This window comes from Jaculus jaculus, chromosome 18 (genome assembly GCF_020740685.1).
Source record: "Jaculus jaculus isolate mJacJac1 chromosome 18, mJacJac1.mat.Y.cur, whole genome shotgun sequence".
NCBI lineage: Eukaryota > Metazoa > Chordata > Mammalia > Rodentia > Dipodidae > Jaculus > Jaculus jaculus.
Window position 1 is genome coordinate 10,405,147 of NC_059119.1, and position 26,744 is coordinate 10,431,890.

General features: G+C 46.2%; 1 protein-coding gene across 2 annotated transcripts in view; it reads left to right on the forward strand.

Moving 5' to 3' along the window:
* The first annotated feature begins 311 nt into the window (after nt 1–311).
* Nucleotides 312–26,744, forward strand: part of Tet1 (tet methylcytosine dioxygenase 1) — an 88,863-nt gene continuing 62,430 nt past the window's right edge. For both annotated transcript variants that reach the window (XM_045137286.1, XM_045137287.1), the window contains exons 1-2: nt 312–432; nt 8,294–10,307. In XM_045137286.1, the coding sequence (XP_044993221.1) occupies nt 8,412–10,307 (1,896 nt within the window). In that variant the 5' untranslated portion in view covers nt 312–432; nt 8,294–8,411. The remainder of the gene's footprint in view (nt 433–8,293; nt 10,308–26,744) is intronic.

Below are 26,744 nucleotides of genomic sequence, written 5' to 3' on the forward strand. Positions count from 1 at the left end.
CGCTCGGCGGTACAGGGTCCAACGCCGTCTGAGCCCCAGCCACCCTCCCCGAGGTCGGTCCTGGAGAGACGGTGCTGCTCCGGGGGGCTGACCTGGCGGGGAGTGGCCGCGCGCTCCGCCCGGGCGCCGCTTTGTGCGCGCCGCCGCTGTCCCCAGTGCCCCCGGGTCTGCCCCCCAGGGACGCGCTGCCACCTTCCGCGTCATGCCGCCCTACCTGTCCCTCCACCGTGGACCTCTGCGCCGCAGCTGCCCACCCCGGGGGGTGCTGGGGCCCTGACCCCGCCGCGAGGTGAATGACCACCCCAGGGCCCGCCAGCACTCCTTGCGCCTGCCGGCGGGGTCCAGGCTGCAAAGTTGGGACCAACACCACTTGCAAAGTTTGCACCGCAGAGCGGGACGCGCGCTACCTCCGAGGTCCCCAGGCAGCCAGCGGTGAGTCCTCGGCCGGGGCCGAGGGCCGGGATGAGGGGAAGGGGGGACCGGCGCCGAGGCCCGAGTGGGGGCGCTGGGCCGGGGTGGATGCGGCTGGAGCATCCATCCCCCCGCTGCGCGCGAACCCCTCATTCCCGGGCCGCTCCGGGCGCTTTTGTTGCGGGTGGTAAACAATGCCCCCGGCTGGGGGGGAAGGTCGGGCTGTGGTGCGGGGTGGGGGGCAGCCGGGACCCATGAACCTCACTCCCCACCCCGAGATCGGCTGGAAATCGGGCTAGGTAAGGGGAACCGTAAGTGTGGCTTGGGGGAGTTTGTGCAAGTTGCGAGCTGGGACGTCCCGCACAGGCGAGGTCCCCGCTTCTTTCCCCCATCTTCCCTTCTGCGGATTGGCGCCCCCCTCTCGGAATGGACGGGGGACGCGGCCGCGGGCAGGAGGGGGTGACTGTCTGGAGTCCACCGTGTGGATGGGGCTCTGGGACGAAGGGATCCTTCAGGGAAGGGAGGCATGTTCTGTCATATTAAGGCTTTTTTTTTTTTTTTTTTTGAGGCATAGTCTCACTTTGGCCCAGGCTGGCTTTGAACTCGGGACTCCCGGCGGCCCTCCTCCCGCATGTTGGGATGATAGGTTCCAGCCAACAACACTCCGGCCTTCAAATGGCTTTTAAAGAAAATCTTCAGAGCCGGACGTGGTGGCTCATGCCTTTAATCCCAGCACTTGGGAGGCAGAGGTAGGGGGATCACTGTGAGTTCGAGGGCAGCCTGAGAATACAGAGTTAATTCCAGGTCAGCTGGGCTACAGTGAGACCCGGTCTCAAAAAAAAAAAAAAAAAAAAAAAAGTGGCGAAGGGAATTACCTTGAGTCATTGTCTACAATTATGGAGGTCGTCAATAAAAAATATATAAATTAAATTTTAAAAAGTTAACATAGTCAAATCCTGAAACTGGGGCTGGAGAGATGGCTTCGTGATTAAGGCATTTTCCTGTGAAGTCTAAGGAGCCTGGTTTGAGTCTCCAGTGCCCATGTAAGCCAGCTGCACAAGGTGGCACATGTGTTTGCAGTGGCTGGAGGACTTGGCGTGCCCATTCTCCCTCTCTCTCTCAAATAAATTAAATTTAAAAAATCCTCAAGCTGAAGAAAAAGAAAGAAAGGAAATCTTTTGCGTGTCACCAGGTAGCCCTAGGAGGGAGTGGCGCTGTAGCCACATCTGCCCCACCTCGGGCGGGATCCTGGCGCGGGGCCCCTAGGGCCGGAGGTTCTCGGAGCGCAGCTGGGACCTGGGGGACCCGGCGGGCAGCACGTGAGCCATAGATCCCCGCCCCAGGGCTTCGGGGGCCACCCATTCCGCAGAGCCGGGGAGGTTTATTTTATTTTAAAACATCTTTCTCCTCCTCGCTTTCGCCCGACTTGGTCGTCCGGCCGAAGGGCTGGGGGAGAACCCGCGGGCTCGGGTCACCTTTCCACGGGCAGCGGGCACCCACGTGCGGCATTTAGGACCCAGGGAAAACGCGTGCGTCTCCTAGGGGACAGATAACGCTGCGGGCCGAGCCGGATCCGCACCCCGCCCCCCAGCTCGCCCTCCGTGAGGAGCCCACCTCGAGCCTCTTCCCCTCCTCCCCGGTCCCCGCGCAGACCCTAAATCAACTGCGTAATTGCCCGTCCTTAGTGAAAAAATGTTACAAACCTGCTTCCAGGCCCTGGAGCCCTGGAGCGAGGAAACATTATCTCCCCGCCTCGGGCTCTGGGGCTAGCCGCGCTGCCCACCAGGGATGCGGTGATCCGAGGTGCTGGGGAGCAAATCGTCCCACCCCAAATAATATTAAATGAAGGCATTCGTCTCCTTAGTGTCTAGCCATACTAAAACCATTTGGGAAGAGCGCTTCCTAACCCGGTAGAACGAGTTGTTTGGTGCGTATTAGGAATTCATGGACAATTGAGGGAAAGGTGAGGAGCGCGGTTCCTGTAGATAGGTGCTTAACGCTTGGATTATTTTATTATTATTATAACGCTACGACTATTATTTTGCAAGTAAATCAGAAAACATTTGTTGAGAAAAAAAAAATTGAAAGTCCGAAAGAATCGGGGCAAGTATGCCTGATATTTTCTCCGGTTGCCAAACAAGAGAAAGAGAAGAAAGAAAAGTTAACGCTTTCTGAGTTATAATTCAAAAGCAGCTGGGCTATTATAATAATCCAAGGGCTAGAAGACCCAGGTTAAACTATTTTTGATGTTTCCTGGGTTTTGATGTTTCATGTTTGGCATTTTTTGTTTGTTCGTTTGTTTTTTCGAGGTAGAGTCTCCCTCTTGCCCAGGCTGGTCTAGAACACAAGCTATCCTGTGACTAGAGAGCCTGATTTTTGTTGTTGTTTGTTTTGTTTTCTTTTTAAGACTTTACAACAGGGGATCCATCTAGTCCAGGCTGACCTAGAACTCACTCTAGCTCAGGATGGCCTGTCGATTTGTGGCAATTCCTCTTCCTTATAGTTATTGACTGACCGGGTGTGGTGGCGCTCGCCTTTAATCCCAGCATTTGGGAGGCAGAGTTAGGAGACTGGCCGTGAGTTCGAGGCCACCCTGAGACTACATAGTTAATTCCAGGTCAGCCTGGCTAGAGTGAGACCCTACCTTAAAAAACAAAACAAATATAGATAGATAGAGAGTTACTGACTGCAGAAAGTATAGCCCATGTCCCTGTTTTCCACAATTAAGAGATTTTGATTAGGGTTTTAACAGGTGTTAAATTTGGCTTAAACTTCAGATTCAGATATGTGGGAAACTGCGTTCAGTGTCCCTTTGCAGGTTAGTGGGCTGGATTTAACAAGTGTGGGACTACCACTTACCATTTTAATGAGTTAACTATTGCTCTGGCTTTCCCAGAAGGGGTGGGTCAGAGGTTTGGACTTCCACTGTTTCTCTCCTTTGTTTCTCCTTCTCCAATCTTTTTTTAATCTGGTTTCTTCCCCTCCCCCACCTGGTGTTCATCTTTCCTTCCTGGCACCCTAAATTTCTTTCTTTTTTTTCTTCTCTCTCTTTGGCCTTTTAAGGAAACAGTCTTTTGATTCTTTGTTTTTTTTTTTCTCTTTTCCCTGTTAGCTTTTTATTTTCTTACATGATAAGTACAAGCCAAGTGCCTATTCTCCTTCTTTTGGCTTTTTATCTTTTCTCCTGCTAAACTATTTTTTTTTCCCTTTTCACTTTTTCCTGTGCTTCCTTCTAATGTGTTTTGTCTTTCTGTCTTTGGGCACACAATTCTATCTCCATTTTATCCTTCCCTGTGGGCCCTTCAAGCACACCCCCCTCTCTCTGCTGGGCGTCTGGAGTATTTTACATATGGAAGGAGCTTTGACTAAATCTTCTGGCATTCTAGGGAGTTTCCCTGAACGGCCTTCCCCTTTGCCGAGTGCTTTCACACTTCCTGTGCTAGAAACTATCTAGGAACTGCACGCGGAAGGAAACTGGGTCAGGGAGTGTCTTTTTCAAAGAAATATTGTCTTATTTTTCTCGGACAAGGGAAAAAGCCCTTAAGTTGTATTAAGTTGAATGGAGACTATGAAACTGTGGTCTTTTTTGCAAGCAGCTGTAAGAATGCAAGGTCACTTTTTTTTTTTTTTTTTGGTAGAGTTTCACTGTAGCCCAGGCTGATCTGGAATTCATTATGTAGTCTCACGGTGGTCTCGAACTCACGGTGATACTCTGCTAGGATTAAAGGTGTGCGTCACCACACCTGGTTCAACGTCACCTTTTGGACACTACTGGTAGTGGGAAGGAATGCAGGCGGATTTTGAGTTGTCAGGTGATCTGATGACTCCATCAGTAATGTCACTTCTTGCCGCAGGGACTTGAGGGATCCTGAAGGAGAAGGTATTGAAGTGGGAGAGGCAACATTAGAACTTGCAGCGTTTCACTCGGGCCCACACTGACTTGGAACTCACTCTGTAGTCCAGTCTAGCCTGAAACTTGGCGATGCTCCTATGTCAGCCTCTTTATGCTGGGTTTATAGGACTGGGGTATAACTCTGCGGAAGAGTGCTTCTCTAAGATGTTAGGTGCCCGATGTTCAATCCCTAGTACTGAAGACGAAGAAAGAAAAACACAAAACAAAACTAGGCTCAGAGAGCTGCACCTTCAATCCCAGCACTCAGCACTGATAGGATTGCCATGAGTTTGAGGCCAGACTAGGGCTACAGAAGAAGTTCCAGGTCAGCCTGGGCTACAGTGAGAACCTGTCTCACAAAAAAATAAAACAAGCCGGGCTGGTGGTGCACACCTTTAATCTCAGCATGTGGGAGGGAGAGGTTGGAGGATCACCTTGAATTCGAGGCCACCCTGAGACTACACAGTGAATTCCAGGTCAGCCTTGGCTAGAGTGAGACACTAATTTGAAAAACCAAAATAATAATAATAATAAAACAAAGTTACTTTGGTTTGGTGGCAGCTCATGCCTACAATCCCATCACTCTGGGAGTCTGAGGTAGGAGAGAAGAATCATTGAGTTCAAAGCCAAGTTGGGCTACAGTAAAAGCGACCCTGCCGCCGGGCGTAGTGGTGCACGCCTTTAATCCCAGCACTCGGGAGGCAGAGGTAGGAGGATCGCCATGAGTTCAAGGCCACTCTGAGACTCCATAGTGAATTCCAGGTCAGTCTGGGCCAGAGTGAGACCCTACCTTGAAAAACCAAAAAAAAAAAAAAAAAAAAAAAAAAGCGACCCTGCCTCAACAATAACAAATAAATAAACTCTTATTGAAAGACTTCTCACTTTGGGCGTGGTGACGCACGCCTTTAATCCCAGCATTTGGGAGGCAGAGGTAGAACCACAGACTACAGAGGGAATTCCAGGTCAGCCTGAGCTAGAATGAAACCCAACTCAAAAAACCAAAGGAAAAAAAAAGTCACTTAGTTCAGTTGTGTGTGTGTGTGTGAGTGTTTTGTGTGTGTGTGTGGTTTTTTTTTTCCCCTCAAGGTAGGGTCTTGCTCTACCCAGGGTGACCTGGAATTCACTATGGAGTCTCAGGGTGACCTCGAACTCATGGTGATCCTCCTACCTCTGCCTCCTGAGTGCTGGGATTAAAGGAGTGTGCCACCATTCCTGGCTTCAGTTTTATTTTCTGCCCAGAGAATGTTAGTAGCACTAAGACAAAGTGAGCTAGGTTCCATGTAGTCAGGTTGGCCTTGAACTCTCTATGTAGCTGAGTCTCAGGTTGGCCTCTAACTCCCTGTGTAGCCCAGGCTGGCCTTGAATTCCTTATCTTCATGCCTCTGCTTTCTGAGCCCTGGGATTATGGATGGGTCTGTGCCACTATGTCCAGTGCCCAGATCAGCCTTCATTAATTTACTTATTTATTTGATTATTTTGTTTTCTCTGAGACAATGACCATATAGCCCAGTCTGGCCTTTAAACCTTTTTTTTTTTCTTTTCTTTTCAAGGTATTAAAGGCATGTACCACACCCAGGTTGACCTTTAGTCTTGATGATCCTCCTATTTTAGCCACTTCCTGTCCCTCTGTCCCATCCCTCTCCTCCTTTCCAGATGGTGTCTTCCCTATATTGAACTCCTCTTGGCAGAAGCTATCCTCCTATTTCAGCTTTCAGAGAACCTGGGATAACAGAGGTGTATCAATGAATGCACCTAGGTTCATAGATTAGTCTTTATTTGTTTATTTATTGGTTTTTTGAGGTAGGGTTTCACTCTAGCCCAGGCTGACCTGGAATTCACTCTGTAATCTGAGGGTGCCCTCGAACCCATGGCAATCCTCCTACCTCTGCCTCCTGAGTGCTGGGATTAAAGGCATGTACCACTACGCTCGGCCATAGCTTTGTCTTATTTTGGGTCAGAATAGGCAATCTGATACTCAAAGAATATTGGTGATGGTACTTGGTGACCACTCTCTCAGCAGGGTTCTAGCCCAAGCTGACCTGCCTGAAACTCACTCTGTAACCTAGGGTGGTCATGAATTCACAGCGATCCTCATATATTTTTTTTTGGTTTTTCGAGGTAGGGTCTCACTCTGGTCCAGGCTGACCTGGAATTAACTCTGTAGTCTCAGGGTGGCCTCGAACTCATGGCGATCCTCCTACCTCTGCCTCCCAAGTGCTGGGATTAAAGGCGTGCGCCACCGTGCCCAGCTAGATGCTCATATATTAACCTTACCTGGTTTTGGAATTTACAGATGTGAGTCACCATACCATTCATGTTCTCTTTTTATTTATTTGTTTTTTTTTAAACTCAGGTAAGGTCTCATTCTATCTAGCCCAAGCTGACTGGGAACTCACTCTATATTCCAAGGCTGGCCTCAAATTCACAGCAGTCCTTCTACCTCTGCCTTCTGAGTGCTAGGATTAAAGGTGTGCACCACCATGCCCTGTTCATGCTTATTTATTTGTGATTTTTTTTTTAAACTTGGTTTTCAGTTTTTCAAAGTAGGGTCTTGCTCTAGCCCAGGTTGACCTGGAACTCACTATATACTCTTTCATTGGGGGCCAGAGATACCAGCTTTGTTGGTAGAGTTCCTGCCCAGTAAGCATGAGGCCCTGTGATCAATCCATACCGGTGCATCAACTGGACATGGTAACATGTACCTGGGAGGTTGGAGGAGGCCCAAGGACTAGAACTTTAAGGTCATCTTTGGCTACAGGATATGGGTTTTTTTTTTTTATGTGGCCTTGGCTTGAACTTGGTTTTAATCCTCCTACCTCCCAATGATTTCTTTTTTGTGTGTATGCATGTGCACACACATACATGTGTGTTTTTGTGTGTGTGCAGGTACACATGTGCTCAGAGGTGTCATTCCTTAGGCATGATCTACCTGTTTTGGGATAGGGTTTCACTGTCCATGGATTTTACTCATTCAGGCTATACTGGCTGACTAGGGAGTTCCAGGGATCAGCCTATCTCTTCCTCCCAAGTGCTGGGATTGCAGGCATGCCACTATACCTGGCATGTTTTGTTTTGTTTTGAGATACGGTCTCCCTCTACCCTAGGCTGACCTGGAATTCACTATGTATTTTCAGGCCTGCCTTGAACTCACAGCAATCCTCTTCCCTCTGCCTCCCAAATGCTGGGATCAAAGGCATGCACCATCATACCGGCTTGTTTTTCCTCTTGAAACAGGGTCTTCATATGTTTGTAACCCAGGCTGGTCTAGAACATTTTTTTTTTAAACTTTTTAAATTTATTTATTTATTTGAGAGCGACAGACACAGACAGAAAGACAGATAGAGGGAGAGAGAAAGAATGGGCGCGCCAGGGCTTCCAGCCTCTGCAAACGAACTCCAGACGCGTGCGCCCCCTTGTGCATCTGGCTAACGTGGGACCTGGGGAACCGAGCCTTAAACTGGGGTCCTTAGGCTTCACAGACAAGCGCTTAACCGCTAAGCCATCTCTCCAGCCCTAGAACATTTTTTTTTTTGTTCTTTTTTTGAGGTAGGGTCTCACTCTGGCCCAGGCACCCCTGGAATTAATTATATAGTCTTAGTGTGGCCTCGAGCTCATGGGGATCCTCCTACCTCTGCCTCCTGAACGTTAGGATTAAAGGCATGGGCCACCATGCCCAGCTAAATTCTCTACTTTAAAAAAAATTTTTTTTTTTAAATTTATTTGAGAGAGAGAGAGAAGCAGATAGGGTGAAGGAGAGAATGGTTGCTTCAGGACCTCCAGCCACTGCAAACAAACTCCAGATGCTTGTGCCACCGTGTGTACCTGGTTTACGTGGGCACTGAGGAATAGGCTTTGCAGGCAAGGGCCTCAACTATTGAGCCATGTCTCCAGCCCGATTACTTTTATTTAATAATTTATAATGAATATTTCACGTAGGAATATACATAGAAAAAATCCTCACTAATATTTTTGTTTGTTTTTTTATTTCAGACCAAAACCTTATGTGACAGAGCTGACAAGACATCCAGATTCTCCTGAGAAGTGAGACGTTCCAAAGGACCCATGACTCTGGTTTTCAAGCCCTTTTATTTCTTCCTACTCTGTAGCTATGTCTCGGTCCCGCCACACAAAGCCTTCCAAACTAGTCAGGAAGGAAGAACTAAACAACAATCAAAACAGCCAAGTGAAGAAGGTATCAAAGCCAGCCACCAGACATGTGACGCCGGGGAAGACTTTGAGCCCTAGAAAACTGAAACAATTAATACAAGAAAGAGATGTTAAGAGGAAACCCGATCCCAAGCCACCTATGCCAGCCAGAAGCCTTCTGACAAGAGCGGGGGCCGCCCGCTTGAGTCGGGACAGGACTGACATCCTTTTCCAGAATCCGGAGTCCCTGACTTGTAATGGGTTTACCATGGCTCTCCGCAGGACCTCTCTTAGCAGGCGCCTCTCCCAACCTCCAGTGGTCATAGCCAAAGCCAAGAAAGTTCCACCTTCTAAAACTTTAGAAAAACACCACCAGTGTGATAATATGACATTTGATGATAAGGGAGAAAAGCATTCAGAAAATGATTTGGACCCAAACCAAGCCTTTCTCACTTCCCCAGAGATGGAGAACCTCGTTAGTGTACAGAACGCATCTTTAAATACAGGGGAGAACAAAGAGGCACCCCAGTCTGGCCCTCAAATGGTAGAAGATGCCAAAGTCAGTGTCCCCTTGTGTGCTGCTCCTGTCACAGAGATCCTTTCTGGGCCACTGGAAGGGACACCCTCTACTGCAGGACTACTGTTTCCCGAGCAGACAGGTGGTGATGTCTGCAGTCCCCCTCGACTGTTTGCCCAGGCCGCGGCATGCGCTCCTTTGGCCCAGGTTGTCCTCCCTGAAGTCACGCATCAAAGAAACCCTGGCCTTCAGTTAGAAGACTTGGGCTCCCGAGTGGAATCTCTTCAGCTCTCTGACTCTTGCTCGGATGCCATGCAGAGTGAGCCTCTCTACTTCCCCACCCCCACTTTTAATATGGCTGTGCCTGAACTGGACCTTAGCAACTGTGTGTCTATCGGGGGGTCCGTATATCCTACCAATCTGATCAAGCTCCTCCTGGCAGGCACACTGCCAGACACCCTCGGTTCCACACTAGCGCCCCAAGAAATCCTCCAAGCTCCCCCAGATCCAGGGGAACTTCCTGATACCACCTCTGTCCTAGGACAGGCCTTGAGTGCTCTCCCACATCCGTGGGGTTTTTCTGGTGCTGGCGTTCATGGTGAGGTCCCAGTCCCACCAGAGGTTCCTGGGGCTATTCCAGTCCAAGGAGAAGTCTTTGGTACTATGCTAAACCAACAGGAGATCTTTGGAGTGGCCGTTGCTGCTCCCCCCAGCATACCCGCCTTCCTTGCTATTCCACCAAACATAATAACTACCTACACTATTCCTCCCAACTGGCCCGAGTCCCGGAATCCCACACCATACGGACTTGAGGTCCAAGGTGCTATGCCAATTTTGCCACTGGGCTCAGGACACACTCCTCAATCAGACTCAGAGCTGAGCTCCATACCTCCAGGAATAATTCCAAGCAACTCTGAAGATGAGGTACAAGTCTGCAATGCAAGCCTTCTCCCAGCCAATACTCAGGAGTTCACATTTGGCCCTGGGAGTGGCCTCCTCCAAGATCCCCTGGGTGTTTCCCAGCTCCCCCAGGCGGATCCCAGCAACCCAGGAGGAGAGAGCTCCCAGCTCAGTGTGACCAGCTCAGCTGGCATCGTCAACACCACAGAGGTGTCTACCTCAGCGTCACTTGCCAGTGCCACCTCTTCCTCTTCCCACACAACCTTACCCACCTTGGAAAAGAAGAAACGCAAGCGATGTGGGGTCTGTGTGCCTTGTCAGCAGAAGACCAACTGTGGTGAATGTACCTATTGCAGGAACCGGAAGAACAGCCATCAGATCTGTAAGAAGAGGAAATGCGAGGAGTTGAAAAAGAGACCGTCCCTCACTCTACCTCAGGAGGTGAGTGAATTAATACTCTGGGGCTGGGAGACAGCCTGTGCTGCGGACAGTCATCTGCTGAGACTCGTGCTTCTTTCTTCAATCATTTCTCACCAGTATCATGTTACTTTCTCTTTATGTCTTCCTTTCTTTTTTTCTGAGGTAGGGTCTCGATCTAGTCCAAGCTGAAATGGAATTCACTATGTAGTCTCAGGGTGGCCTCCAACTCACGAGTGCTGGGATTAAAAGTGTGCACCACCATGCCCAGCTGTCTTTTTTCCTCTTTTAGTTCTTTTGAGGTAGGGTATCTAGTCCAGGCTGACCTGGAACTCACAGGAATCCTCCTAGCTCTACCTCCCAAATGCTGGGATTAAAGGTATGCACCACCACACCTGGCTCTTTTATTTTTTTAATTTATTTATTAGAAAGAGAGACTGGCAGACAGAGCTAAAGAGAGAGAATAGGCATGCCAGGGCTTCTAGCCATTGCAAATGCACTCCAGATGCATGTGCCACCCAGTGCATCTGGCTTTACGTAGGTACTGGGGAACTAAACCTGGATCCTTATGCTTTCCACGCAAATGACATTAACACTAAGCTATCTCTCCAGCCCCTCCACTTAACAAAAAAATAAATTTATTTGTTTACTTATTTATTTGCAAGATGAGACAGAGAATGGGTGCATCAAGGCCTCTAGCCACTGCAAATGAACTCCAGATGTGTGCGCTCCTGTCTGACACTCTCAAATAAATAAGTAAAAATAAAAAATTATTTTTAAAAAATATTGTTTGTGCCACATTCTCACACACACATGTTCCTGTGGGCATGAACTTTCCTCCCCATGTTGTGGAGCACAGGAAATTTTGGGGTGCTTTGGGTTTCTAGCTCTAGATTCTCCTGCTCTTCTTTTCTGGGATCACCTTGAGCTTCTGAGAAATTCCCCCTTCTCTGTCTCATCTCACTGTCAGCGTTGGTGTTGGCTTGCTTTCTTTGTGTTTTGAGGTAGGTTCTCGCTCTAGCCTAAGCTTAGTGTTGACTTTTTATGTAGGGTCTGGGGATCGAACTCAGGAGCTTCAGCTTGAGTGGCAGCAGTTTTCACTGGGGCATCTCTCTTGCCCTGTTTAAAAGCTTTGAGTTTGATCAAAAGTAAAAGGTACAGCGGGGCGTGGTGGCCCATGCCCTTAACCCCAGCACTTGGGCAGCAGAGGTAGGAGAATCACCATGAGTTTGAAGCCACCCTGAGACTACTCCAGAGCTGGAGTGGGACCCTGCCTTGAAAAAACAACAAAAAAAGGTAAAAAGTGCTGCCAAAAGCCAGATGTAGTGGCACATGCCTTATTTATTTATTTATATTGACAACTTCCATAATTGTAAAAAGTATCCCATGGTAATTCCCTCCCTTCCCCCACATCCCCCTTTGGAATGCCACTTTCCATCATATCCCTTCCCCCTCTCAATGGGTCTCCCTTTTATTTTGATGTCATAATCTTTTCCTCCTATTATGACGGTCTTGTGTAGGTAGTGTCAGGCACTGTGAGGTCATGGATATCCAGGCCATTTTGTGTCTGGAGGGGCATGTTGTAAGGAGTCCTACCTTTCCTTTGGCTCTTATCATTCTTTTTTTTTTTTTTTTTTAATTATTTGTTTATTTGACAGAAAGAGGGAGAGAAAGAGACAGAGAGAATGGGTGCATCAGGGCCTCCAGCCACTACAAACGAACTCCAGATGCTTGTGCCCCCTTGTGCATCTGGCTAATGTGGATCCTGGGGAATTGAACCTGGTTCCTTTGGCTTTACAGGCAAATGCCTTAATCGCTAAACCATCCCCCTCCAGCCTGGCCCTTACATTCTTTCTGCCACCTCTTCCACAATGGACCCTGAGGCATGGAAGGTGTGATAGAGATATTTCTGTGCTCAGCACTCCTGTCACTGCTCAGCACCATGGTGCCTTCTGAGTCATCCCAAGGTCACTGCCATCTGAAAAGAGAAAATTCTCTACCAAAAGTGAGAGTAGCATTAATATATGGGTATGAACATTAAGAGAAGTACTGAGCAGTTTGACGAGCATAGTATATACATTTAGCCAGACAGCAGCAGACATTACACCCCTAGGGCTTATGACTGTTTTGGGTTTTTAGTATCAGGGATGTATTCCCTCCCATGGAGCAGGCCTCCAGTCCAGTTAGAGGGCAGCTGGTTTCCACCATGTCAGACCACTATTGCACATCTTTGGCTCATTTGGCCTGGCTGGTAAAATATAAGGCTGGCAGTGTCTACTGTTGAGTATCTTCACTGGTGATTTCTCTCTCCCATTGAACTTCATGCAGCATAGCTTTTTCTAGCTTTCTGTCAGCTGGTCTCCAGCTCAGCTCCAGCAGGATTTCTCATTGGCCTTGCAGCCCAAGTATGTGGAGTCTTCAACAATAGGGTCTTACCATCTATTCTTGGTGGAAAACCAAGGGCCTCAGCAATGGCCTGTAATGTTTTGGGGGCATCAGGGATCTCCTTGGCTATCATTCCTGGCACTGAAAAATTTCTAGTAACAATCTATGGCTCCTGTGTGTTTCATTGTCCAAAAAAGTAGGTTTCCATATGACTTGTTTATATCCTCTTAGATTTTGAGTGGCCCTCCCTCCACCTTTCCTTTACCCAATTTCTTCCCCTGACCTTGCTTAGGCCTTTTCACCCCCATTGCTCTGTTCTTCTACTTACATATATACAATATCATCCTATTAAGTCCCTCACCCCTTTCTATTCCATTTATGTCTCCTTTCTAGCTTACTGGTCTTTGCTACTGAATTTTCTTCTTACTCACACAGAAGTCCAGTCATTTGTAGCTAGGATCCACATATGAGAGAGAGAACATGTGACATTTGGCTTTTTTGGCCTGGGTTACCTCATTAAGTATAATCCTTTCCAGATCCATCCATTTTCCTGCAGATTTCATAACTTCATTTTTCTTAACTGCTGAATAGAACTCCATTGTGTAAATGGCACACACCTCTTCTAATCACAGGATGGATGAGGCTCAGGATCGCCGTCAGTTTGAGGCCACCCTGAGGTGCATAGTGAGTTCCAGCTCAACCTTGGCTAGGGCAAGATCCTACCTTGAAAAAACAAAACAACAACAGAAAAGGGGCTAGAGATATGGTTCAGCTGTTAAGACACTTGCCTGCAATGCCTAAGACTCAGGTTCAATTCCCAGGACCCACATTAAGCCAGGTGCACAAAGTGGTGCATGCATCTGAAAATTTTTTGCAGTGGCTAGAGGCCCTGGTGTGCCCATTCTCTCTCTGTGTGTCTGCTTCTCTTTCTCTCTTTGCACATAAAGTGTTGCCAGTTATGGTATTACAGCATGTCTGGAATCACAGGATATGGGAGAGAGAGGCCGTTGGGCCAAGTGTTTAAGGCTAGATTCAGGCACATAGCAAGTTAGAAGCCAGCTTGGATCGTCAACAAAACCAAAAGCCAAATAAAAACAAAATGAGGGCTGGAGAGATTGCTTATTTTATTTTTATTTATTTTTATTTTTTTTTTTTAATTTATTTGAGAGCGGCAGACACAGAGAGAAAGACAGAGGGAGATAGAGAGAATGGGCGCGCCAGGGCTTCCAGCCACTGCAAACGAACTCCAGACGCGTGCGCCCCCTTGTGCATCTGGCTAACGTGGGACCTGGGGAACCAAGTCTCGAACCGGGGTCCTTAGGCTTCACAGGCAAGCGCTTAACCACTAAGCCATCTCTCCAGCCCTTATTTTATTTTTATACATTTATTTGAGAGAGCGAGAGTGAGAATTGGGCGCATCATAGATGCATGCACCTCCATATAACATCTGGCTTACGTGGGACCTGGAGAATCGAACTGGGGTTCTTAGGCTTCATGGGCATATGCCTTAACTACTAAGCCATCTCTCTAGCCCAAATTTTTTTTTTTTTTTGAGGTAGGGTATCACACTAGTCCAGGCTGACCTGGAATGCACTTTGTTGTCTCAGGGTGGCCTTGAACTCACACTGATCCTCCTACCTCTGCCTCCTGAGTGCTGGGATTAAAGGTATGTGCTACCACACCCAGCTGTTTTTTAAAAAGAGGGGCTAGGCTGGGCTTGGTGGCGCATGCCTTTAATCCCCTCACTCAGGAGGCAGAGGTAGGAGGATCGAGGTAGAAGGATCACTGTGAGTTCAAGGCTACCCTAAGACTCCATAGTGAATTCCAGGTCAGCCTGAGATAGAGCGAGACCTTACCTCAAGAAAAAAGAGGGGGCTAGATATATGAAGAGAGAGAGAGAATGGACATTCTAGGGCCTCCAGCCAGTGCAAACAAACTCCAGATACATGTGCCACACTGTACATCCAGCTCACGTTGGGTACTGGAGAATTGAACCTTAGTCTTTGCAGGCAAGTGCTTTAATTGCTAAGACATCTCTCCAGCCCTCGATTTTTAATTTTTTTATCCTAAGACATTAAAGGTCATCATGTATTTGATCAGACTAAATAGTAGTATTTTGTTTGTTTGTTGTTTCAGGTAGGGTCTCACTGTAGCCTGGAATTCACTTTGTAGTCTCAGGGTGTCCTTAAATTCATGGCCATTCTCTTATCTTCACCTCTTAAGTGCTGGGATTAAAGGCGTGTTCTTTTTTTTTCTTTTTTCTTTTCTTTTTTTTTTTTTTTTTGAGGTAGGGTCTCACTGTAGCCCAGGCTGACCTGGAATTCATTAAGGAGTCTCAGGGTGGCCTTGAATTCACAGCGATCCTCCTACCTCTACCTCCCAAGTGCTGGGACTAAAGGCGTGCGCCACCACTAAAGGCGTGTTCTTAACACTTTCAGCTTTCAATGGCAGCATTTTTTTTTTTTTTTTTTTTTTGTTTTTAGAGGTAGCGTCTCAGTCTGGTCCAGGTGACCTGAAATTAACTATGCATCAATGGCAGTATTCTATTAACCCTATAAGTATGCTATGTTGATTGCACCATCTGTGAGTGTGTGTGTGTGTTTTAGAAAGTGTCTCTCTTTAGTTCCAGGCTGGTCTGGGACTCTAGTGTTTACTGAAATCTTGTCTGAAACTCACTGCAGTCCTCCTGCCTCAGTCAACTGAGTGAAAGTATTACAGGAAGAACAACCATGCCAGGACAAACGTCATTCAGATAGACGAGGTGGCATGTGTTCACAGGGGTATGGCCTTAGATCAGAGTGTCTTTCAAAACTGTTTGACAATTAATTCTACTGTCTTATGTGAGGTTTGGGGGAAATATGGCCTCACTTGGCCGTCGGTGTTTTGGTGTTTTCCAACAGTCTGATTTTCTTTTGGCATATGCTGTGTGTGGCATATGGAACATATTTTTGCTGCCAAGTTTTTTAACTGAGGACAGATGTTATGTGTCCTTAAATATGCCTGGGAGGGGGCTGGGCATGGTGGTGCACACCTTTAATCCCAGCACCCAGGACACAGAGGTAGGAGGATCGCTGTGAGTTTGAGGCCATCCTGAGGCTACGTAGTGAATTCCAGGTCAGCCTGGGCTACAGTGAGGCCCTACCTCAACACACACACACACACACACACACACACACACACACACACACACACACGGTCCCTGGGAGGAATATCCCAGTATCACTGCAGAGGCTCCAGGAGCATACTGCACCTCAGATAGAGAAAATTTCTTTTGTGCCCTTATAAGTGCATGAACAAAGATAGGCTGATCTCCTGTTCCCATCCTAGAGATCAAACTGTGGACTTTGTGCTATATTGTTGAGCTATGAAATATAATACTTAGCCCTGATCATCATTATTTTATTTATTTACTCATTTGAGAGAGAGAATGGGTGCACTAGGGCCTCTAGCCATTCATTGCAAACAACTCCAGATGTCTGCACCACCTTGTGCCTATCTGGCTTTTTGTGGGTACTGGGGAATCAAATCTGCATCCTTTGGCTTTGCAGGCAAGCACCTTAACTGCTAAGCCAGATCCAGCCTTGATTTTCATTATTATAACCTATTCTGAGAGAGGGAGGAGGCACCAGCTCCTCCTGTTGACACAAAAGAACTCCAGTTGCATGTGAGAATTTATACGAGTCTGGCTTCATGTGGGTGTTAGGGAATTGAACCCAAGCAGTCAGGCTTTGCAAGAAGTGCCTTTAACCACAGAGTCATCTCCCCATCCCATCTGTACCTTATTTGAGAGAGAGTGAGAGTGAGGGAAAGAGAGAATATGGTTGTGCAAGGCCCTCCCAGCCACTTTGTTCATCTGGCCTTTGTGGGTGCTGGGGAATGGAACACAGGCCACTAGGTATTACAAATAAGTGCATTCAACTGTTGAGCCATCTCTCTAGCTCTACCTTATATTTTTTTTTATTTTAAAAATATTTTATTTTTATTTAGTTAGAGAGAAAGAAAGAGGCAGAGAGAGAGAGAGAGAGAGAGAGAATGGGCACACCAGGACCTTTAGCCACTGCAAATGAACTGCAGACTAATGTGCCACTTTATGCATATGGCTTACATGGATACCAGGAATTGTAACTGCGCCTTTTTGCTTTACAGGGAAGTGTGCTAACCGCTTAGCCATCTCTTCAGCCCATAATCTTGTTTTTGTTTTGGTTTTCAAGGTAGGGTCTCACTCTAGCTCAGGCTGACCTGGAATTCTCTATGTAGTCTCAGGGTGTCCTTGAACTCCACAAAATATTTTTAATTTTTTTCATTTTATTATTTATATATTTAATTGAGATAGAGAGAGAGATTGAGGCAGATAGGAAGAGAGAATGAGCCAGGTGTGGTTGCGCATACTTTTAATCTCAGCATTCTGGAGGCAGAGGTAGGAGGGTCACCATTAGTTTGAGGCCACCCTGAGACTACATAGTTAATTCCAGGTCAACCTGGGCCAAAGTGAGATCCTATCTGGAAAGTACAAAAAAGCTGGGCGTGGTGGCGCACGCCTTTAATCCCAGCACTCAGGAGGCAGAGGTAGGAGGATCACCATGAGTTCAAGGCCACCCTGAGACTACAGATTGAATTCCAGGTCAGCCTGGACTAGAGTGAGATCCTTCCTCTAGAAAACAAAACAAAAAAAAGTACAAAAAAAAATAAAGAAAAATAAAAAGGAAGAAAGAGAGATAGAGAGAGAGAGAATGGGTAATGCCAGGGATTCTAATCACTGAAAAAGACACATGCTCCACCATGTGCATTTGGCTTATGTGGGTTCTTAGGAGTTGAACCTGGGTCCTTAGGGTTCACAAACAAGTGTCTTAACTGCTAAGTCATCTCTCAGGCCCCCTTTTATTATTATTATTTTTTATGAGAGAGAAAGAATTGTCATGCCTTGGTATCTAGCCACTACAGTGAACTCCAGGGAAGTGCTCCGCCTCTTGTGCATGTGTCCCCTTGTACATCGGGCTTACCTGGGTCTTGGGGTGTTGAACTTGTGTCTTTAGGTTTTGCAGGCAAGCTCCTTAATTGCTAGGCCATCTCTCTAGCTCCATCACTAATTTTTTGTTCCTAAATCTTATCAGTTTAGGCCGACTACTTAGGCAGTGAGTGTCCGAGAGTCCCCATCTCTACCTTCCCAGCACTGGCATTATAGGAACATGCTGATGTGGCCAGCTCCTTTGTGGATGCTTGGGATCTGAACTCAGGCCCTCATGCTTGAGTGGCAAGTACTGTATAAATGAAGCCACCTCCTCAACTCATTTCTGTTAATTTTGAGATGGGCCAGGCGTGGTGGAAACACCTTTAATCCCAGTACTTGGAAGAGGTAGGAGAAGCATCATGAGTTCAAGACCACCCTGATACTCCATAAGTTAGCCTGGGCTAGAGTGAAAACTTACCTTGAAAACAACCCTCCCTTGCCTCCCACCCCCCAAAAAAAAAATCTCGAGATGGGTTCTCACCATGTAGCCCAGTATGGCTTTGAATTCGTAATCCTTCCCCTTGGCTTCTTAGATATTGGGAACATAGGTGTGCCCCACCATGGCACTACTGAGCTTAACTCAGATCTCTCTCCTTCTCTCTCTCTTGTTTTTTTTCTTTCTTTCTTTCTGTCTTTTTTTTTTCTCGAGTTTTTTGAGGAAGGGTTTCACTCTAGCCCAGGCTGACCTGAAACTCATATGTAGTCTCAGCGTGGCCTCGAATTCATGGTGATCCTCCTACTTCTGCCTTCCAAGTGCTGGGACTAAAGTATGTGCCACCATGCCTGGCATTATTTATGTGCAAGCAGAGAGAGAGAGAGATAGAGAAGAAGAGAGGCAGTGAGAATGCCAGGGCCTCCAGCCACTGCAATGGCCTTCATTTTGTACATCTGGCTTTATGTGTGTATGGGGAGCTGAACTTGGGTCGTGAGACTTTGCAGACAAGTGCCTTAACTGGTAAGCTGTCTCTCCAGCCCCTTCAGAGCTCTTGTTGGCTCCTGTTGGCTGTTATTTCCCAGTAGTAGTTCAAGAATCAATGGTATCAAAACTGCAAAGCCAGTCTCCTTTTCAGTACAGCCATTGTGAAGCAGTGGCAGATGTGGCACAGGTGTTACCATTATTAGCTTTTGTTGTTAGTATCATATTAAATACAACGCCACCAACAATGAATCAATCAGACCAATGGAGCGATGCGGCAAACCTTGGCAATGAGGAGAGTGCTGAAGTGCGTGTGTGGGGAAAGTCTTGACTGGTTCTCATCATCTTTTCTGATTGTTCTGAATGCAGCTAAAGAGAATATTTGCTTCTTTTTTTATAATTTTTTTTTGTTTATTTATTTATTTGAAAGCTGCAGACAGGGAAAGAGAGAGAGAGAGAGATAAAAGGCACACCAGGGCTTCCAGCCACTGCAAACGAACTCCAGACGTGTGCGCCCCCTTGTGCATCTGGCTAACGTGGGTCGTGGGGAATTGAGCATCGAAACAGGCTCCTTAGGCTTCACAGGCAAGCGCTTAACCACTAAGCCATCTCTCCAGCCTGACAGTATTTGCTTCTTGTTGATTATGAGCTCGTCTGTGTTGTTAGAAGAGGATGGTATACTCCCACTGAGAGCTGTAGTCGGAAGTAAGATGCTTGGTGGGCATGTCTTTAATCCCATGAGGTAGAGGTAGGATCACTGTGAGTTCAAGGCCACCCTGAGACTCCATTGTGAATTCCAGCTCAGCCTGGGCTAGAGTGAGACCCTACCTTGAAAAAAAAAAAACTGAGATGCTTAGGTCTGGGGGGACTCCTCACCAGGGTGTGTGGTCTTGCTGCAAGCATTGGTGTGTGAGACCCTCAGTGCCGAAACTACCAGACTTTGATTCCCCAGCACCCACTTCAATAGCTGCTTCTCACCACACACCTTTGTAATCCAAGTTCTGAGGCAAGCAGAGACCCGAGGCTTGCAAAAAGTTCAGACCCTTGTTTAGATGGCCAGGGGTACATAGTGCCCATCACGATATGCCCAACAATCAGTATTATAAAGATAGAAGAATCCATTCATTGTTCATGTACCTATGTGTCTTTCTTTTTTTTTGTTTTTGTTATATTGAAGTAGGGTTTTACTCTAGCCCAGGTTGACCTGGAACTCACTCTGTAGTCCCAGGCTGGCCTCAAACTCACGGTGATCCTCCTACCTCTGCTTCCCAGAGTGCTCAGATTAAAGGCGTGCACCACCACGCCTGGTAGCATATTTTCTTGCTTGATTTCAGTTTATTTTATACTTTTTATTTTGAGGCAGGGTCTCCATATCTGGCATTGAACTCCTGATCCTTCCACCTCCACACCCTCCAAGTACTGGGGATCCAGGTGTTCACTTGTAAAGTACTTTGTGCAGACAACTTTTAATTGCTTGCCAAATACTTCTAGAATTTTTTTTTTTTGGTTTTTCGAGGTAGGGTTTCACATTAGTCCAGGGTGACCTGGAATTCACTCTGCAGTCTTAGTGTGGCCTCGAACTTATAGCCATCATCCTACCTCTGCCTCCTGAGTGCTGGGACTAAAGGCGTGTGCCACCACGCCCAGCTTTTTACTGAATTTTTGAGGCTAGCTTGATCCTCATATAAGTGATCACAATTCTCATCTTGCACATAATGACTTAGAAATCATAACAATTCCTTAATTAAAAAAAATTAAATAATTTGCCAGGCATGTTGATGCATGGTTAGTATCAGGGTTGGGAGATAAAGGCAGAAAGATAGCCTTCAGTTTTAAGGCCAGCCTGGGCTACCTAGGGAGCAAGTAATAGGCCAGCAAAGGGCACACAGTAATATCTTGTCTCAAGAAAGAAACCAAAACAGAAATTTAGCACCATTGTCCACTCCTTTAATACAAGCCCTTGGAAAGCTGTGGCAGGAGGATGTCTTCAAATTTGAAACTATCCTGCTCTGCATATCAAAAGTGAAATAAGCCAGGCCTGGTGGCACCCGCCTCCCATCCCAGCATTCAGGAGGCTGAGGTAGGAGGGTGAATTTGAGCTCAAGGCCACCCTGAGACTACATAGTGAGTTCCAGGTCAGCCTGGGTCAGAGTGAGACCCTACTTTGAAAAACCAAAAAGAGAGCTGGGTGTGATGGTGCACACCTTTAATCCCAGCACTTGGGAGGCAGAGGTAGGAGAATTGCTGTGAGTTCAAGGCCACCCTGAGACTACAGAGTTATTTCCAGGTCAGCCTGGACCAGAGTGAGACCCTACCTCGAAAAACCAAAAAAAAAAAAAAGAAAGAAAAAGAAAAACCAAAAAGAAATAATAAAATGATGCATGGGTGGTAGCCCCAGCTCTTGGAAGGCAGAGGCAGGTTAGTAGGAGTTCAAGATCAGCCTCAATTACTTAGCAAATATATATATATATATATATATATATATATATATATATATATATATATGTATATATATGTAGTTTAAAAGGCATGCCAGGGCCTCCTGCTGTCGCAAACAAATTCCAGATGCATGTGCCCACAACTTTGTGCATATGGCTGTACTTGGGTTGAGGGGCTTGAACTCCAGGCAGGTCAGCTTTGCAAGCATGCATCTTTAACCACTGAGCAGTCTCCCCAGCCTCGATATAGCAAGTATTAGGCTAATTTTGGCGACATCAGACCTTGTCTCTGAATCAAACAAATAGACAACCAACCAACCAACAAAATAAGACAGTCATGGTGGCACATATCTTTAATTCCAGCACTCAGGTGGCAGAGATATCACTGTGGGGACTGCGGAAATGGCTTAGCCGTGAAGGCACTTGTCTGCAAAGCCAAAGGACCTAGGTTTGATTCCCCAGGACCCACGTAAACCAGATGCACAAGGAGGCACGTGTGTCGAGTTCATTTGGAGCTGCTGGAGGCCTTGGCATGCCCATTCTCTCTCTCCATCTCTGCTTCTCTTTCTCTCTCTCTCAAGTAAATAAAAATAAAAAATATTAAAAATATTTTTTAAAAAGAGTGTCACTGTGAGTTCCAGATGAGCCTGGACTGGAGTGAGACCCTACCTCTAAAATAGTAAAATAAAACAAGGGGTTGAAGAGGTGGCTCAATGGGTAAAGTGCTTGCCTGCAATGCCTTAAGGATCCAGGTTCAATTCCCCATACCACATAAAGCCAGATGCACAAAGTGGCGTGTGCATCTGGGGAGTTCCTTTACAGTGGCTAGAGTCCTTGGAACACCTGTTTTTTCTCTCTCTCTCTATCTACCTCTCTCTTTCTCAAATAAATGAATAAATAAATAAAACAAAAGCCAAGTGTGGTGGTGCACACCTTTAAGCCCAGCACTCTTGGGAGGCAGAGATAGGAGGAGGATGGCTGTGGCTTCGAGTGAATTGCAGGTCAGCCTGGGTTAAAGTGAGACCCTACCTAAAAAAAAAAAAAAAAAAAAAAAGCACCAAAATAATAAAATCCAAAGAATCTACCTCTTAAGGCATTATTGGGATACAACTGTTAAATTTTCCATTGTTACAGGATGTCAATGACACTAAGTCAGATTTGGATTTTTTTTTCTGTGTGTGTGTGTGTGTACTTGTGCATGGAGGCAGCCTATTGGGAAGTAGGGTGCTGTGCGAGAGAGCTGACGTGCCTGCCACATGAGAGCTCCTTTGGGTGCTGGTGGTCTGCATAGGTTTCCTGTTCCTCTCTTTACTTTCATCTGCTTTTGACTCTTGCTATTCTTTTTTTTTTCCCTTCCAGGTAGGGTCTCACTCTAGTCCAGGCTGACCTTTCTCTTACTCTGTAGTCGCAGACTGGCCTTGAACTCACAGCAATCCTCCTACCTCAGCCTCACTAGTGCTGGGCTTAAAGGTGTGCGCCACCTCGCCTTGTTCAAGCAGACTTAAAAAAATTCTCTAGTGTGTGTATATATATATATATGTATGTATGATTGTAGGCAGATTTACAGAGGTCAGAGGACAATTCTCTGGGTGGTCGCACTCACCTTCCCCTGTTTTTCTTTCTTTCTTTAAATATTTTTTTTGTTCATTTTTATTTATTTGAGAATGACAGAGAGAGAGAGAGAGAGAGAGATTGAGAGAGAGAAAGGGAGAAAGAATGGGCACGCCAGGACTTCCAGACACTGCAAACGAACTCCAGACGTGTGTGCCCCCTTGTGCGTCTGGCTAACATGGGTCCTGGGGAATTGAGCCTTGAACCAAGATCCTTAGGCTTCACAGGCAAGTGCTTAACCACTAAGCCATCTCTCCAGCCCCTTCCCCTCTTTTTCATAGGCTCACTGAGGTTAGCTTCTGGCTTTTATGGCTGGGATCTGAACTCAGATACTCAGAGTTCCAAGGCAAGCACTTTTCTTGCAGAGCCATCTTCTCAGCCCAAAGATTTTTGGGTTTTGTTTTTTTTTCCAAGGTAGGGTCTCACTCTAGCCCAGGCTGACCTGGAACTCACAGAGATCCTCCTACCTCTGCCTCCCTGCTGGGATTAAAAGTTGTTATTTCAAGGTAGAGTCTCACTCTAGTCAAGGCTGACCTGGAATTCACTATGGAGTCTCAGGGAGGCCTCGGACTCATGGCGATCCTCCTGCCTCTGCCTTCCGAGTGCTGGGACTAAAGGCGTGTGCCACCACACCTGGAAACCCCTGCTTTAGCCTACAAAGTCAAAGGACCCAGGTTACAATCCCCAGGACCCACCGTAAGCATGCATATGGAATTCGTTTGCAGTGGCTAGAGGCCCTGGTATGTCCATTCTCTCTCTCTCTCTCTTTTCCTGTCTCTCTCAAATGAGTAAATAAAGATAAAATATTTAAAAAATTGGAATATAGTCAATCTGCATGATTTTATTCATTTGATTACAGAAACTGGAAAGGCTGCTGCTACTGATGTATTGCATACTACCATTATTGGCCTTTTTATATAAAATAAACAATATACACACATATAGTTTGAATTTTTGGAAACTTCAGCTGTGCTGTTAACTTTGGTAAATGTATTCCAGTTTACCATGTTGACTTGTTTTGTTTTTCTTGTTTATTTTTGTTTTTGTTTTTCAAGGTAGGGTTTCACTCTAGCTCAGGCTGACCTGGAATTCACTATGTAGGTCAGGGTGGCCTTGAACTCACAGTGATCCTCCTACCTCTGCCTCCTGAGTGCTGTTTTGACTTGTTTTATAAAGAAATTAAAAGCCATAATAGGCTAGAAACATTAAATGTTCCTGTTCCCATTTGTATGAGCTTGTTCATATGTGAAGCTATATGTTTGATAACAGAAATCATTAAAGTACTTTCTAACAAAGAAAAAGATGGGTTGGGGCCTGGAGAGAAGGCTTAGCAGTTAGAGTGCTTGCCTGCAAAGCCTAAGGACCTGTGTTCGTTCTCTCCAGATCCCACGTATCCCACGTAAGACACATGCAGAAAAGGTGAAGCAAGCACTCTTTGAAAATCCACTCTCTATCATATCCTCTCTCCCTCTCAATCAGTCTGTCTTTTATTTTGATATCATCTTTTCCTCCTGTTATGGTGGTCTTGTGTAGGTAGTGTCAGGCACTGTGAGGTCACGGATATCCAGGCCATTTTGTGTCTGGAGGGAGCACGTTGTAAGGAGTTCTACCCTTCCTGTGGCTCTTACATTCCTTCCACCACCTCTTCTGCATTAGACCCTGAGCCGTGGAAGGTGTGATTGAGATGTTACTCAGTACTCCAGTCACTTCTTTCTAGCACTATGATACCTTCTGAGTCATCCCAAAGTCACTACCATTTGAAAAGAGAAGATTCTCTACCCAAAGTGAGAGGGCAGTTGATTTCCACCATGACAGATGTGCCACTACTACACCCTTTGGCTCATTTGGCCTGGCTGGCCAATTAATAAGGCTTGCAGTGTCCACTGTTGAGTATCTTCACTGGTGGTATCTCTGCCATTGAACTATATGTAGAATGGCTTCTTCCAGCTTTCTGTCAGCTGGTCTACATGGAGGAGGTTATCAGCTCAGTTCCAGCAGGATTTCTCAGTGGCCTTGCAGTCCAAGTATGTGGAGTGTTCAGCAATAGGGTCTTACCATCTATTCCTGGTGGGAAACCAAGGTTCTCGGCAATGGCCTATAATGTTTTGGGGGCATCAGGGACCTCCCTGGCCAATAACTCACTGGAGGTATCCCATCCCTGGCACTGAAAATTTTCTAACAACGATCTATGGCTCCTGAGTGTTCCATTGTCTGAAACCAGAGGATTCCATGTGATTTATTTGCATCCTCTTAGATTTTGATTAGCCCTCCCTCCACCTTTCCTTTACTCAGTCTCTTCCCCAAGCCCATATTTTTTAAAAGAATTCTTCAGGAGGAAAAACATCAGAAGTGATCTGTCCTTCACACATATGCACAAACATGTATACACACGTTTATGCTTGTGTGTGCATTTTATGCAAGAAACCGTTCCTGAATTAGCTATAGGACACACCAGTTTTTAGCATCTGCAGAAACATTTTGCTTGCTGGAGGATCAAGATGTGTTGTGAATGAGCTGGCTTTGTGTTGCCATGTGAAGCCAAGTTATACTTGTGGTTTCCAGTGTGATGGCCATGCCACAGTGATCTCCTCGCCCTAGTGTAATGAGAGGGTTTTGGTGTTTCTGGTGTGTTCAAGACATTTGCACTCTACAGCTTATTTTTTATATCATATTTCATATACAACCCCATTTTGTGGTCAGTTTTATGTTAAAGAGCAAAATTAGGGTCAGGACAGTAGGAAGTGGGAATGCAGTTCAGTGGAAGGCCACCCCTGACACAGGCAGAGAATGCTGGAGAGAGGCTGTATATAGTTCATGGACTTCAGCAACAAGTGTGTGGTCAGTACATATTTGTTGGTGAGCTAATACAGAATTGCAGGAGGAGCTGGCTACTGGGTGACAGAGAAATTAAATATAATTTAAAAATTATTATTATTTTTTGTTTGTTTTGTTTTTTGATGTAGGGTCTCACTCTAGCCCTGGCTGACTTGGAATTCATTCCGTAGTCTCAGGGTGACTTTGAACTCACGGTGGTCCTCCTACCTCTACCTCTTGAGAGCTGGGATTAAAGGCATGCACCACCACGCCTGGCAAAAAAAAAATTTTTTAAGAAAACAGATTTATTTTGATTTATTTATTAGAGACAGAGAGAGAGTGAGAATGGGCATGCCAGAGCCTCTAACCACTGCAAACAACCTCCAGATGCATGTGCCACCATGTGCACCTGGCTTTATATGGGACCTGGGGAATCGAACCTGAGCCCTTAGGCTTCACAGGCATGCATCTTTTTTTTTTTTTTTCCAGCTCTTCCATCTTTTTTTTTTTTAATTTTTATTAGCATTTTCCATGATTATAAAAAAATATCCCATGGTTATTCCCTCCCTACCCGCCCCAGGCATGCATCTTAACCAGAAGCCATTCCTCCAGCCCAATGTTTTTTTTTTCCTATGGTAGTCTTTCACTCTAGTCCAGGCTGACCTGGAATTCACTATGTAGTTGCAGGGTGGCCTAGAACTCATGGCTATCCTCCTATCTTTGCCTCCCAAGTGCTGGGATTAGAAGTGTGCACCACCACACCCGGCTGACTTTTTTTTTTTTTTTAATAATTTACTAATTGGGGGTCTGGAGAGATGGCTTAGCAGTTAAGCACTTGCTTGTGAATCCTAAGGACCCTGGTTCAAGGCTCGACTCTCCAGGACCCACATAAGCCAGATGCACAAGGTAGTGCATGCATCTGGCGCTTGTTTGCAATGGCTGGAGGCCCTGGTGCCCCCATTCTGTTTGTCTATCTGCCTCTTTGTCTGTTGCTCTCAAATAAATAAAAATAAACAAAGTAAACTTAATAGTAATAATAATAATAATAATTTACTTATTGGTAGACAGAGAATGAATAGGCATCCAGGACCTCTAGCCATCGAACTCCCAAATGCTGTGCTCCTTTGTGCTTCTGGCTTTACGTGGATACTGGGTAATTGAACCTGAGTCAGGCTTTGCAGGCAAATGCCTTAGCTGCTCAGCCATCTCTCCAGCTCCACACCCAACTACTTTCCTTACTCTGTTTTCTTCCTCTCTCCCTTCTTCCTCCTCTGTCCTTCCCTTTTTTT